Here is a 15,767-nt window from a genome sequence, read left to right as displayed (position 1 = left end):
TATCAGTGGCCAGCTCATATTCTTCATCCTGCGACACCGACGAGTATGAAGACTTGGACGACACTGCGGCAGGCCCTACAACAAACGACCCCAACAACGCTGACGCTCCTCCATCATCTTGATATTCTTCCGGGGCGTTAGTCCTCATTTTCGATCCTTTTGGTCATTCAATGACAAAGGAGGAGAAATTTGAGTTAGTCTTCAAGCGGGTCTACCTTTATGGGCGTTTTCTTCTAAGTTACAACTCTCATTCTTTTGAAGAGTTTGCTGGATCGAGTTGTAATCTTAAACTCTATGGTGGTCTGATACTTTTGCTGAGTTTTTCTGCATGCTTATTCCTCATTAATGTTAATGCACACATGCTGAATTACCCCAGTCACCATATTTCATCATGCTTTTCAAATTCTTCATATTATATGTTAAATACGCGTATGAATTACAAGATATAGGGGGAGATCTCCATGATTCTACTCTTCAAAGTCTGCATTGCTTCAAAAGCAAAATCCTCATTATGCACATATTCAGGGGGAGTTCCTCTATATCTTGCAATCAAATTCCTTAATATCAGTATTTACACTTCATATGTTTATCCCCGTTGAAAACTTAACCTATATTGTCATTAATCACCAAAAAGAGGGAGATTGTAAGTGCATCCAGTGCCCCTTAGTGATTTTGGTGTATTGAAGACCTATAGGTTAAGGGACTGATGCGTTTGTGAGTGTACACAGGTCTATAAGTATATGAGGAGTTTGATATTTACAGAGAAAGTCGACCCCTAAAAATGAAGTTCTTCGACTGAAGACCTTGGATTTTTGAAGACTTTCTGAAGACTTTGAAAGTGAAGAAATTGGTGTAATCCTAAAGACTTGGTATTCATTCGAGGAACATGAAGCATGAAGCCTTTTATTTTCGTAGTTTCATTTTCTCCTTCTTGAGTCATAGGAAACACCATACTGTTAAAGGGGGTCGAGGAAATACTAAGGAAAAATTTCCAAGTGATGCTCAACTCAAAATCCTACACCTACCAATCCCTTCGAATGAAGCCATTGGAAATCCCATACAGTTCAGTCAATTTCTTCAGTGACAGAGACGAAGTTCTTCTGGTCTCTGAGGAATTTGTTCTGACTGAGGAGTTAGGAATTCGCCTGTGCGGTTTGCCTACACAGTGAGGAACATGATAGCCTTGAGGAATTTGATACTCAAAATTCCGATCATTGCTGTGCTATGCGCCAGCTGTCCCAAAATATCTACCCACCTAACGGTCATATCATTGAAGGGTATTTATGTCTTATCATGGCGGGCTGCTCCCTAGGCTATAAATAGCCGCCCCTACAACCACTAGCTGGTTGGCTGCTCCGAGAGAAACTGACACTTGTCATTTGAAAGCATCCCATCATCCGAGGACTTTGAGTGAAAATCATCAAGTGAGGAAAACCCAAACTCAAACACCTACAAACCCCAAGTGATTGAGTATCACTGAAGAGATTGATCCTGCGTGGATCCGATGCTTGTTACCTTTGAAGACTGTGCATCTTCCAGACGGTTAGGCGTCATGGTCTAGAGTATCCAAGAGGAAATTGTGGATCGTCGAGTGACCGAGTCTGTGAAGGTTTGGAAGTCACATGAAGACTTACCACGAGTGATTGGGCGAGGTCTGTGTGACCTTAGCTCAAGGGGAATACGGTGGGGACTAAGTGTCCTGAGCTGTCCGGGACTGTGTGTCCTCAGGTTTAAATACCTAGCCGCCCTAACCAGACGTACAACTGTCACAGCAGTTGGAACTGGTCTACCAAATCATTGTCTTCATCGAGCTAACTGGTTCCATTTCCTCAACCCTTCCATTCAGTGGCGGAGCCAGGATTGGAGCAAGCCCCGGGCCTAAATTTTTTCTGTTGCCCGGATGGAAAAACTTAATGTTCATAAGGCTTTTGGCTACCTCAACAGACACCCTCAAATATTGCCCAATTGCACGAAAAATTTAGAATTTAAACCCAATGCTTAACAATACAACAAAATAGATGAAAATATGATAAACAAAGAACATTATGTGATAAAAAGAGTACCAAACCAATGGTTTGCTTCACTAGTGCCTCGCATAACCTCATCAACGGTGGAAGAAGAGCCAACACCTTCAAGACATCAAAAGAAAATTTTCATAAGAGAAGGCATAAACCTAAAGTGAAACATTATCATTAATACAAATCTAAAAACTTAACACTTCAACAAAGGGAAAAGCCCTTTGCGAGACCTATATGTTTGAAAGCCATACACAATATCATCATCATCATCATCATCAATACTTGCAAATACATCTTGCTCTATTTAGCAAACCGGTGAAAAAAATCTCTTCATCTTCTTTTTCTACAATATGAAATGAAATTGGGAATTACATCAATTTGAGTTCAACAATACCCTAAATATATGACTAGATGCATACACACATATTATTTCAATTAAATTTCAGTTTGAAGCAGTTTATACACTAATATGAATAAGACATGGTAGAAGACTACCAGTGGAAAGCATAGGGGGGGGAACAGAAAAAGCTTCAAAGAAATTAGAAACATACAAGGTGCGGCAGCGCCAGCCATCAGCGAAATAACTAGGGATGGCGCACCACGCCGGTGAACCAAGAAACAGGACAGGAGGGCGGCGACCGGGAGCAGGGGGAGTGACGGGGCGGATGCGACGACATTGCGGACAGCGGCGCCGGGCGAGTGCTCGAGTCTGGATTCTGGAGATCGATGCGACTCGACAGCGGATGTGTTTCCTCTTCTTTTTTAGCAACAACGCTGCAGTTCCTGTGCCTCGTGCGTAGGAGTCAGATCGTGGGATTTTTTTTTCTTTTTGAGAATTGTTAGATCGTGTGATGGTCTTCCCTCCTGTGCGTGCGTTCATTTGACGTAACACAACCCATCAAAGCTTTGGGCTGCTCTCTTTCACTAGGTTGCACCCCGGGCCTACAGAAAATCCTATACAATAATAACCTGTTACATTTTTCACACCCTGGCCCTGGACCCTGGGTGCCCAGGGCCCAGCTCCGCCCCTGCTTCCATTTCCTCTTATCTGTGTTATGTGCTTGTTCATATATGTTTGAAGACTTTGACTGAAGACTTTCTCTATTTCCTCAGTTCAATTTCTTCAGTCTGTTTGTCTTATCCTGTGTTATCCTGTGTTTACGCTTTCTGTACTTTGTGCTTATTTTCATTTATTCATGAAGACCATGCTCATGCTCTGTTATGTTTACTTCTGAGTACTTATTTCGCTGCAAGTAGTTCTTCACTCAGGAATTTTCTCACCCTGAAATTCCTCAGTGAAGAATTCATAAAAATCGCCCATTCACCCCCCTTTAGTCGATATAACGCACTTTCACTCTCCTATACACAAGGCTTTGGTTGGATCCGAAATTAATCCTCTGTCTTGCCTTCCCTTTCTCCTTAGCAGATGCATGAAGCTTAGCTTTTGATAAAATGGTGACAAAGGGAAGGATATGAGTTCAACGACGACTTATGGCCTACACCACGACGTGTTTCCTGCCTGCTTCGAGTGCATGTAACCAATACTTCAGGTGGAACGCCACCACCGCCGGTACCCTCATTGGTAAGACCCTATATCGCCATTAGCTTTGTGGTTGGAGAAGCCTTTTAGGCGCCTTGCAAATGTACAAGAGCACACCATTTACTAGGGTTATGACCTAGGAGATTTTTAGACTTTAAAGGAGCTCCCATGTCGCGATTTGACGAATTTCAGTTCATCAAGCTAGCAAATCCAACAAATCGTGGTGAGAATCCTGCAAATCAAAGAAGCTAATGGGTGACTGTCAATTTCAAGATTTACCGACTCAATCTCTTGGAGCTTATCATATGGATAGGAGTAAGATATACATTCGTGCGTTTACATACAGAGGTGAATATAGGTGCGTGTATGTGAGTGTGTGCATTTGCTGTACCTTTTAGAAAAAAACTCCCAAATATTCCGGTTCTATTTTTCAAGACGTTAAAAAGCAACCGTACGCAAATACACTCATTTTACTGGGGCTACACGCAAAACCTACCGCCGCCCCTCTTCCGCCTCCTACCGCAAGAAAAGCGACCGGAAGGAAAAGACGAACCGGAGAGGAACATCAGGTTTAGCATCGCGATTTCCCTAGAAGCGTTGCGCGGAGAAATCTCGTCGGATTGTTCCCCGGATTCCAGCGCAAAGATGCCGCGCATTCCCATGATCAGATTCCCCAAGAGGCATCTCAAAGTCCCATCCCCACCAGGTGCCCTCTTTTCCCCTCCCCACCTTCGATTCATGTGGGATTGTAGGGTTAAAGTGTGCTGGTCTATGGTCTAGTATGCCGGAGATCTAATTCTTGTATCTTTTGGGTTGATTTCCTTGGCGCAGCGGCGCAGCCTGCAGATCAGCACGCGACCCTCATGTCCCGATTGGGTAAGCTCAATAATCTCGAATCTGCAATGGAACTAGGTTTTTCTTCTTGGATTTGGGTGAATTATCAGTGGTAATTTGTGGTCGGGCAACGTCATTAGTTATGCCTTTATGGAACGGTTGATTGATCTATCCAACATCGTTTCGCTTGCCTGAGATGTGATTTTGCTGCATAAATTAGGAGTCTCAATGTGATTTGGTTTCATGTAGCTTTTCAGAGTGTAAGCCAAATTGAAGCTATTCTTGTATTGATTCTTGTTCACATAAGATAGATGGAACTGGGATAGTAGGGGTGAGATGAGCTAGCAAGGAATTCGATGGAAAAGAGAAGGTTTTGTGGGTTATGATGAAATCAAGATGCATTTTCGTGATATATCTTTGTTTTGTAGTTGTTCATTTGACCAATAGTGTTATACCATTCAGATGTAGGGTTGATGCTAATAAATATTTATGGATGTTTTCAAGTTTTAAAGGGGATATTTGACATTACTCATTTTAGTCACCGATTGAAGATCAACGCCTTCCTGGCCATGAATAAGCAGTAACTTCTATCTCACATTGTTTCCGTGGTTTGGATTGGATGTGTGAATGTGTTACACGATAACCATGTTTTTGGGAGTAGAGGACATGATGTCTTCTCTGACTTTTATGGCCTTGTCGTTGCCATGTTGTAGACTGTTACCACCAGTTGATGGATAGTTTCTTACTCTACTGTACATTTTACATTGAGATTGCAATTCAACCATCGGTTTTCTTAATACTGATCTGTCCTTTTTGTCAGCTGTAATCAGCAGCTAGCTGGTTACTGCTAGGATTTTTTTCGAGAAAGCTTTGTGTGTCACTGCATTAATCGAAAGAAAATGTTTCCTGTACAAGCTTTAGAGAAGGGAGAAGGCATGCCCCAACCAACACACAACACCAAAGCTAAGCCGGTAACACTGTAACAGGGACAACCAAGATTGGCCCCCAGCCTTGATCTTCTCTAGCAGACACGAATATCTGAGCGCTTCCTGTCGAAGACACACATATTGCATTACTTCCAAATTAGCCAGTCAGTCAGAAGGATTAGTGACACTGTTCCTTTTCTCATAGTGAATGAGCACAGCGTACGGTCTTCTGCCTAACTTGCTGGGAGAAGACATGATCCACAAGGAGATGGTACATCGTCTCTGGTGCGTAACCAGATAGAAAGCAGGCTAGGCAGCAGGCCTCGCTGCGCCAAGTGGTCGGCCATCCAGCAACAGACTAGACATGCCAGCCCAAGACTGCCAGTTTAGCTTCCATGAATTGGAGAGGACTGAGCCCTGGAACAATTACTCGTAGTAGGTGCATGCAGAGTACTTGCCGTCGGCAGTTTAATGCCATTGAAGCTCATTTCCATCAATGATAAGTTCGACCGCGCTCACTGTGCGCCAGTGGGACATAGTGAACCCAGCCATGGATGCCCATAGCTCCTAAGATATCCGCGACCCAGAACCACCCAGCAAGCCCTTACGCAACAGTATGCACCGGTGCCTATGCTAAGCCGGCATCATTGTGCAGATCTGGGTTAAGGCTCGGTCACCTACATGGCCATCGGTCTATCTGCCCTCTCAAAATAGGTTGAGTGCCATCATCCGTGATCAAAGATGTGGATGAGCCTGATCAACTGCTGGATTTTGACTCCCATTCCCTTCTTAAAGATATTGTAGGAAGGAGTGTTGCTTGCATTTGGAAGTTGGAATGCAAGTGCACATAGCTGGTTGACTAGCTTGATCACCTATTTTCTCATTATCAACCTGATTTCAGGTTCTTCTTCATGAGAATACGCGGTGCATATCCTTTCATTGAAAAGAAGGAAAGATTTATATAGTTGTCACCTCTCTAATAGGGAAATAAATAGAAAAATAAAATTTCCTAGATACATACATACATACTGCCTACAAACTAACATATCCTCTTGGAACAGAACACCCTACAGTTTCGCACTTTCCATTTGTGACAGTGTTGCAATGACTTGGTTTCCGCATTCTATTTATGTAGTGATTGTTGCCTGGCCTAGTAATACTGTACCTCTGAAGTAGGTGTTGCAGTGAGTTGCTTTCACATGCTATCTTGGCTTTTTGCTGCAACCACTGAACTGGTCATGCAGTTGTGTTTTATTTTGCCAAATAAAACAAACAAACCTGTGTATAAGAAGATATCACATCTGTCCAGAAAAGGTTTGATACTGGGGAGTACCATAAATTTGCTCCTCAGTTCGTCGGCCTTTGTCAATTTCCTCAGCTTGAGCATCTCTCTTTAAGTTTGACCTGAAGTTCATTGTCCACTGTGGTCATGCAGTTTTGTTTTGTTTTGCCAAATAAAACAAGCAAACCTGCGTATAGTAAGGTAGCACATCTGTCTAGAAAAGGTCATATTGGGAAGAACTGTAAATTTGTCCCTCAGTTGGTTGACCTTTGTCAATTTTCCTAAATTGAGCAGTCTCTTTAAGTTTGTCCTAAAGTCCATTGCACTGTGGTAATGCAGTTTTGTTTGGCGAGAAACAGAGAGACAGGCTTGTGAGTGAACAGAGGGAATGTGTTGGGTCAGGTTGTAAGTGCCGAGATTAAAAATTTCAGGGGAAAATAGGAGGTGGGGACAGCTGATAGTTATTTTCCAAAAAGCACCTCATGGCGAAGTTAGAAGAGGCCGCTTAACTTGGAGAAATTGGCACAGGTTGATCAAGTTTGGGGAAAATTTACATTTCTCCCATTGTGTATAACTCCCTCCAGTGGCAAAAGAATGGCATTCTGGATATCGGTGCTGTCCCCTAGCACCAACTTCTACTGCTAATTGTCTTATATTCATCCGTAATATTATGAAGTACTTTACTCATAATACATAGAAAGGGGTGTAAGTAAATTTTTTACAATTTGATTTTCAGGAGCTAAAGTAGAGGCACCATCTTCTGGAGAGAAAAAGAATTACCGGTTCAGATCAGATGTGCCTTCCGCACCTTCTCATAATGCTGTTGGAGGGCCAGCTTCACAGCTTCCCAAGCGCAAACCACTCTCTGAGGAAGAGATTGAAGCTATCATGGTAAGTTCTTTGTTTACAGATGCTGAAATACAAAGCAATATACATTGTATGGTTATGCTTAAGGTATTTGGCATGCTGTACCTAGAAACCAATTTTATCCAATCAAGGTTTTTGAGTCGCCTATGTCTTCTAGGCATAGCCGGTCCCAAGCCCGGGTAAAGGAGGAGGGTTGTGATAGGCTTGGCGAGCCAACGTAAAAACTAGCCAGTCCCATAGGTATGAAACCCATTTGAGCGAGAATAGTACTAGGATGGGTGACCTCCTAGGAAGTCCTCGTGAAAGGGTTTCATATCTAAGGGTTGTGATAGGCTTGGCGAGCCAACGTAAAAACTAGCCAGTCTTTTGGGTATGAAACCCATTTGGGCGAGAGTAGTACTAGGATGGGTGACCTCCTGGGAAGTCCTCGTGAAAGGGTTTCATATCTAGCCTACCCCAACTTGTTTGGGATAAAAGGCTTCGTAAGTAAGGTTTTTGAGTCGCCGAGTCAAGCCAAGTCGCCGAGGCTGCGGCTAGTGACTTGCTGGCTTGAGTCAGCGACTTGGCTTGATTAGTCACCCCAAGTCGCCATGGCACAACAGTACATAGAGCAGCAGAGCACATAGATATACAGCAGCAGAAGAGCACATATACAACAGAGAAAATATACTACATCTAAGCAGAGCACATATAGAGCCCACCCTGCGCTCTCTTTCCTTCGGTCCTCCTCCTTCCCCAGTCCCCACATGATCACATATACAGCAGCAGCAAGCCACGCGAGCCTGCGAGTCATGCGACTAATCGCCCCAAGTCGCCGGCGAGCCACGCGAGTCGCGCGACTTGCTCCCTGAGTCAAGTCGCCTGCGTGAGCCAGCCACGCCGCGACGACTCAAAAACAGAGTATCCAATGCTTATGTGTAATGTGGGCCCATGTTAAATTGTACATGAAATTTGCAGAATGACTGTATAGTGTGGAGCCATGTTAAATTGTGCATGAAATTTGCAGAATGATTGTGTAGTGTACTACAGTACTAGTGTGGACACATGTGGTTGTTGGTTCAAGCCTAAAGATAGTGGCAAATGCTTGTCAATTACCCATGCATAATCAATCTTCATCGTTGTTCCTAATCTATTGCTGGTCTTTGTAGAGTAGTATTTTTTGTAGTACCTTTTTAACTAATTAGTATCACCTCTGTTCCAAATTTTAAGACGTTTTGGATAATTCAATATGGACTACATACGGACTGAAACAAGTGAACAAACACACTAAAATGCGTTATACATCCAATTCTGAAAAATGTTAGAACAGCTTATAATTCAGAACGGAGAGAGTAGACACTAGACAGAACTTAGTAGATAGGACTCACAGGAGTAGATACCTACTCAGTTGTTTCTGTACTGTATGTCCATGGTGACCCACTACCTTTCATTCTCCTTCCATTTAGTTATACAGCTTGCCAATAACTTGCATGTAAAAAAGGCGACAAAGGTTGTTAAGTCCATCATTCCCCACCATAAGTCCATGGTATTGAACGAACGAATGCGCGTGGTTCATTGGCAGCTATTTGTTTTGCGTCATTATGAAGTACTCCCTCCGTAAAGAAATATAAGAGCGTTTGCTTATATATACTTTTCTTATCACTGACATGGGAACACTTATTTTCTCTGAGCAGCAAGGTGGTGTCTTCTGATATCGCTTCCCGCCAGCGGCACCTTTTTGTGGAGCACCAATAAGCCCTACGCCGCGCTGCATTCGTAACCGTTTTGCACAGAGCCATGTTGATATGGAACTCTTCTCTTTTGGTCCCCAGAACTCACCAACCGCCGCACCCCGTTTCCTGAATATTCCTTACATGTGACTTGACCGAAAGTGGTGAAGGCTGAACATGTGATGCATGGGTGGGTGCCCTGCCTTGCCGAAATATGTGATCATGGAATGATTTCGTGAACCTCCATAAGTTTTTTTTTTGTTGGTGGATGTTCTCTCTCTCTTTTCTTTCTCATGCGTGGTTCGAGTCGTTCTTGATGGCGTAGGTTACATTGTGCTGTGATTTTGGTTGTCTTTCCAACTGTTTTGGTCGTTGGAGCTTTCGCTGTCACACTGCCGTGCCATTATCTTACTCTTATCCAGCGGTTGGTCCACTAAACTCTGGTCTTTGCATGCACTTGACCCCTTCTTAGGCCTGGTTTCGTCTGTTCCACGTGGCCAAAGTTTTCCAAATCACCCTTCATAAAAAGGGCGTCAACCTTGTGGACGATGTAATCCTTGTGGACCATGTGCTACATCCTTGTGGACCATGTGCTACATCCTTGTGGACCATGTGCTCAGAGTTTATCCTTGTTTGACCCTGTTTAATTTTTAATAAAGCTAACCATGATGACCTTCCCTTAAAAAGAAAGAAAACAATCTATGAATTGATGCTTACAAAATATTTTCAGTTTTTTTTCTCTGAAAGCACATTTGTGTTTCGTTTGGAATACCTGCTTGATATGCATTACCCTCCATATCTAAATATACGTCTTCCTAAAGGTTTCAACGCCGACTATATATGAATGTATATAGACATATTTTCAAGTATGGATTCACTCATTTTGCTTCATATATAGTCCTTGTTGTAATCTCTAAAAAGACTATAAGTCACCTTATAAAAACCAAGTAATCCGAAAACACTAAGACGCGGTACATTAACTCTTACCTCGTTCCTTATTTCTTGACATAAATAAATGAATCAACCAATAAAAGATGTGGAGCGTGTATGTTTTCAATGACATGCAGTGATCAGTTCATTGCATGCAATGATATTTATTAGCAAATAAACATTAAGTTCTCTCGTTTTACCTCCGTCTTGATCGCGGTGCATAATCTAAGATGATTTATCCATCTGGACGGAGGGAGTAATAAGTTGCTGTAATCCAGATAAGCCTTTGAGATTTTTTTTGATGCCAATAAGCCCTTGAGATGCAAATGGCAGTACTTATAAGCCCTTGAGGCCAACAATGATAAGACGAAATTAAAACAAGAGGAAGGTCACAGCCTCACAGGGAAGAAGAGAGATCCCATTTGGGTCCGGTCCGAGTCCGACTCTTTCAATAACAGGGGGAAGCGGGAGGCAGCAGGGGGAAGCGGGAGGCAGCAGGGAGCAGGCAGGCAGGCACGCAGCCATCGCCTCCCGGGAACCCAATGGCCATGGCCCAGTCGTTCTCCGCTCGCCGCCCGCCCCCCTCCCCGGCGCTCGCCTCCCCCTCCTCCCCGGCCTCCTCCTGGTCTCCCCCGAGGCGCGGGCCGCGGCGCCGCCGGGCCCTCACGGCCGCGTCCTCCCTCCATTTCCGGCCGGAGGACGTCGCCGAGCTCGCGCACAACAAGGTTCGCCGCAACCAGCTTTAACGGGCTGCCGCCTTCGTTTTTCGGTCGACTAAGGACTCGGCTCGTGTTTCAAGGTCTTGATTGCGGCGACGGTGGCGGGCGTGATCGGGCAGCTGGCCAAGCCCTTCACCTCCGGCAGGGACAGGGGCAAAATCGACATCGTCAAGGCCGCCGCCCAGTCAGGGGGCATGCCCTCCACCCACTCAGCGGTGAGACCATCGTCTACTGATCATTGATTCCTTCGGTTTGCACTGTAGTGCGCAAGAGCGTGTTTGGCTCTCCTTAGGCCCTCCCTGGGATAAGGTTGTGCTCCTGTTACGGGGGTCAAACAATCCTTCCAGAGGCTATTTTGGCCATTGCATTTCTGTGCAACTTTATAAACGGATAGTACTTTACATTTGGATGTACTAGTAGCATTATACGATGATGAAAAGTACATTTTAACATCAAATGAAAAATCTAATGATCGGTATGTTATATTGCTGATGTAGATTGTTTTTATTATCTATTGTTGGTCAAACTTTGGAAGAGAATTAGAGCCAACAACAAAGGCTTTTCACCCCTTCCATTGCAACAATGAAGCAGCATAATGCTTTATAAAAAAAAGTTGGGCTGCATGATTTCTAGGCAACAAGTAATAAGAAATTAAGAATGGAGATAGAACGGAAACGTGGACCACAATTACTTGTGTCCGCACCCCGTATTGTGAATATGCATCTCGAAGTTTCAAAACATTTTGAAGGAAAATCATGGTTGTACTACATTTTATATACCAGTTTTGCATACACGATTTCGTTTCTTTGCACGGTTCACAAGTGATCACATTTTTTGTATGATTTATTTTTGTAAATGCTCATACTGCAGCATATTATGCATTTGTATTTTTTTTTTTTGAAAACTCATGAACTGTATTTTCACAATAGGCTGTGCCTGCACAATACAATTCATGAATTGCTTCTGAAGTACAAGCACAATACAATTCGAAATGAAGCATTACTGCTAAAAAAAGCACCGTAATAAGAGAAAAATAAAATAAGGACCCACGGGGCATGTATTTAAAATGGTGACTGTTAGTTATATGAGGAAAGTTAGAACCAGGGGTCATGGTACTTTATGGAAACATAAACAACATGGTACTTTATGAAATTTGGGCAAATTCTAGGGCAACAAGTTAATAATGGAAATAAAAAGAAAATGCGGACTTTCCACAATTAGTTGCATCCACACCCCATGTTGTGAATATGCATATTGAAGTTTGAAAACAGTTCGAAAGAAAATCACGGCCGTACTGCATTTTATAACATACTCCCCCCGTTCACAAATATAAGATGTTTTAACTTTTTGGTGATCGGATGTATATAGACACGTTTTTGCGTGTTTGTTCAGTCATTTCAGTACGTATGTAGTCCATATTGAAATATCTAAAACATCTTATATTTGTGAACAGAGGGAGTACCAATTGACAATTGTACACACAATTTTGTGCCTTTGTACGGCTCGCAAGTGATCACACTTTTGTACTTTTGTGCATTTATTATTTTTTTCTTGTTTTGTGAGAACTCACAAAATGTACTTTCACAATGGGTTGTGCGGTGCCTGCATCTAGTTGCAGATTTTTATTTGTCGGTCGTATATCTCTTATCTACGCGGTGAATAATTAATTTGTGGGCATCTATCTAATGAGTTTGTTTCATAGAGGCTTCTGGAGTGCAAGCACAACACAAACACATCGTAAAAGAGAATAAAATTAAGGACACGTGAGACATGTATTTAAAATGGTGAACCCAAATCATGAGATGCACAGGGACAGATGTGACTTTCAACTATATGAGGAAAGTTACAACCAGGGAGTTTTACAATAAGGCGTCCACTAATCCTGTATGGCCAACGAAGGCATTATAAGGCAACCAAATTACTGTGAGTTGTTAAAGGAAATAAATCCAGAAACTATATAAATACGTACACACTACTGTCCCTATGTACAGAGGCTGACAACTCTATGCTCCCATTCATCATCATGCTTTCCATTTGCACTGTCATAATTAGAATCACAAATCAACACTTAGAATGGTGTTTGGATTCTTGAGTTGCTTTGTTAGTAAAAAGAAAAAGTTACATCAGGAAACATGTACTATGGAATAGGAATGGAGCAAGGTATTATCACAACATGTTAGTTCTTATTCAAGCGTACAATCATATATTTTTGAGAGGTAAAACTATTAATTCTTGCCAAAGTGACAATTGAAATTTCGAATGGTTCTAACTATTATTCCTCATGTTGTAGGCAGTTGTGGCAGTGACTACCTCGCTTGCGCTAGAAAGGTTAGCTTCTTTAACATGCTTTAGATCAGGGCTGACATGTTTGTGCTTGTTTTTGCCCCTAGTTTTTGTGTTTTTTTATTGTTGATTCGGGGTTTAGAATGCAGGGGGTTTGGTGACTCCATATTCGGGATGTCGGTGATATTTGCCTCGCTTGTAATGTATGATGCTCAGGTATGGTAGATTTAATGCTTTTATTTTCTCTCTTATGTCTGCTAAATTATCAATCTGTCCATTTATCAACATCAAGTTGCCGGTGATCGGGTGTTGTGTCTCAGTTTTTTTTTTGCAATCCCAATCTGCTAAATTCCAAAGTATTGCAAACTTAAGTTTGACATTGATTTGATTGAGACTTAGTACGAACATGAGAACATGCTGCATTACCAGGAATGTAACTCTATTAATATCCAGCGGGCTCTTCATTTCTGCTGTATTGATTGGCTTAGATCTCCCCATTTCTGTTGCGTTTCTTCACGAAACTTGCAAAACTCAAGTTTGGGATTCATTTGATTGAGACTTGGTATAAATACTGGAACATATTTCGTTATCAGAAACGTAACTCCCTTGATACTCAGAGGACTCTTCATCTCTGCTGTATTGGCCTAGATCTCCCTGTTGCTGTTGCTGTTGTGGTTTCTTTTTCATGAAACTGGAAGGGCAAAGGTGTTAGATGTTTAACAATCATGTTTCACACACATAAGATAAAAAAGAAGAACATCCATTAAGGAACGATATTGGTCTGGTACATTTGCTTTTTGCCTCTGCCCTCTTGAATCTTGTAGACATGCCATGTGGACTGCCTCTAATTTCCTCACACTTTGCTTGCAATCCCAACACGTCCAAAAAAGACAGAACATGGTGAGCTGCACTTTGTAGTTTGCATGTAGGATGCCCCTGCTATTAGCTGACATATTCTAGTGAAAAGAAATGCCAGCTTGCGCTGAAGTATGAAGCACTATCCTGTACCTTTACATGAGTTGTGACTTTCAGGGCATCAGTCTGTGAACACTCCCCTCCCCCCCCTTCTGATTCTGTGCACGTCTAAAACCAGTGCATGCCATAATCTAGCCTCCACTATGTAATTGCATATATCGGTGCCACCGACTTCGTCAGCATTTGAACATGGTTAATTTCTTCTCAGCCTGGTGTGGGATGCAGCTGTAAAAAGTTTGACCAGTTCAGTTAGTACCCATGTTTTCTTTGTGAGGCCCTGTAGTGGGTATCCCTGTCTGTTGCAAGTTGTTAGGGTACATGGCCGGTACATGTTCCCATCTATTTATCATCCATACTGCATTTTATGCCAAACTAAATCTGACCTTTGTTAATGGCCTGCAAAAAATCTTACATGAAGCTTGATAGCGTCGTTGCAGATTAGAATTTCGTTGTGCGCTTTCACAAGGAAATACTAAAACCACCGTAGCTAATGCTCATCCCATGCTTATTTGTTGTTTTATTAAACAGGGAGTCAGAAGAGAGGTGGGCAAGCACGCAAGGCTTTTGAACAAGCTATGGGCCCTGCGGGAGCAGACGACGACTCAAGTTCAGGAGGACGGTGGTGGCCAGGTGAATTCCACCTCCGAACTCCTCCCCGCAAACCGTGAGCTCGTCTCTGTTCCTCGGGACGCATCTACGTCGCAGCATTCAAACGGCATCCCCTCCTCGACGCGCAACGACGCGACAAAACCGCCTAGATGGAGTTCCCTCCAAAGCTCAGTGCCAGAGCTAACCGAGTTGACAGAGGAGCATGGCCGGCTGAGCGAGTCCGTCGGCCACACGGAGGCGCAGGTCACAGCCGGCGCCTTGCTAGGCTTTGTTGTAAGCTTAGCCGTCCACGCGATACTGTAACAACCACCACTTCCATTATTCTTTTACAACATTGATTGATTACGTGTATGGTACATATACTAGATTTTTACGTGAAGAAACAACACAAGTGGCTGATTGATTGCTACGTACATATTTGACTATGCACCGGTTAACCGGAGTCTGAGCCTGGACACGGACGGCTGCTGACTTGATGCTGCTGCATTGGACATTGCAACGCGGCAGCTGCCATTTCTTCTGTAAGAGTACAGAGAAGGGTACTCGCTTCAGTAGGAGGAGTATATGTTTATGCTCATATGTGCTCATCAACAGGGGCTTTGATGTGCGTGGGGAGACGATTAGTTAACTCAGACGGTGAGGAGGAGGAAGCGTGACGCATCTGGCGTTGCTTTCTCTTAATGTAACGCTGTTTGATAAATAGGTAAATTCATTGGTCTTAGTGCAGGGCTCAAATTGAATTGCACCTGCACTGTACAACAGTTGATCATGCGAGTACCGGATAATGGCAGCGAGATTCCGACTCGGGTTATTCAAACTCAAAAGACCTTTCTGAAGTTGTAACGCAAGGAAGAAAAGAAAAAAGGTAACAAGTGACCTAATTGTCCAATTTAGGAGGGCAAAGTTCCAACTGTTTATAAGCATGGATGTAAAGTCACCAATTCTTGTTGATAAGGTAAAATGCACATATTTGACATACCAAGATTTTTGTGTGTAGTTTTAGCACTTCTTTTAACTCAGCTCTCTGGTAAAAAAGCCCTACCGTAATAACATAATTATCTAAAAGTTAAATAAA

The 15,767-nt window shown here is 42.9% G+C and overlaps 2 protein-coding genes across 2 annotated transcripts; both read left to right on the top strand.

The window, feature by feature from the left end:
* Positions 1-4,045: 4,045 nt before the first annotated feature.
* LOC119328717 lies at positions 4,046-9,450 on the top strand. The gene is made up of 4 exons (XM_037601688.1): positions 4,046-4,264; positions 4,390-4,434; positions 7,337-7,491; positions 9,141-9,450. Exons 1-4 carry the CDS (start codon positions 4,204-4,206, stop codon positions 9,156-9,158), a joined length of 279 nt encoding a protein of 92 aa, XP_037457585.1. The 5' UTR covers positions 4,046-4,203; the 3' UTR covers positions 9,159-9,450.
* Positions 9,451-10,517: 1,067 nt separating this feature from the next.
* On the top strand, positions 10,518-15,109 carry LOC119328716. The gene is made up of 5 exons (XM_037601687.1): positions 10,518-10,831; positions 10,906-11,040; positions 13,116-13,153; positions 13,258-13,324; positions 14,612-15,109. Exons 1-5 carry the CDS (start codon positions 10,649-10,651, stop codon positions 14,993-14,995), a joined length of 807 nt encoding a protein of 268 aa, XP_037457584.1. The 5' UTR covers positions 10,518-10,648; the 3' UTR covers positions 14,996-15,109.
* The last annotated feature ends 658 nt before the right edge of the window (positions 15,110-15,767 follow it).

This window comes from Triticum dicoccoides, chromosome 7A, assembly GCF_002162155.2.
Source record: "Triticum dicoccoides isolate Atlit2015 ecotype Zavitan chromosome 7A, WEW_v2.0, whole genome shotgun sequence".
Taxonomy (NCBI): domain Eukaryota; kingdom Viridiplantae; phylum Streptophyta; class Magnoliopsida; order Poales; family Poaceae; genus Triticum; species Triticum dicoccoides.
Note: the sequence above shows the minus strand (reverse complement) of the source record. Positions and strands in the feature narration are given on the sequence as shown.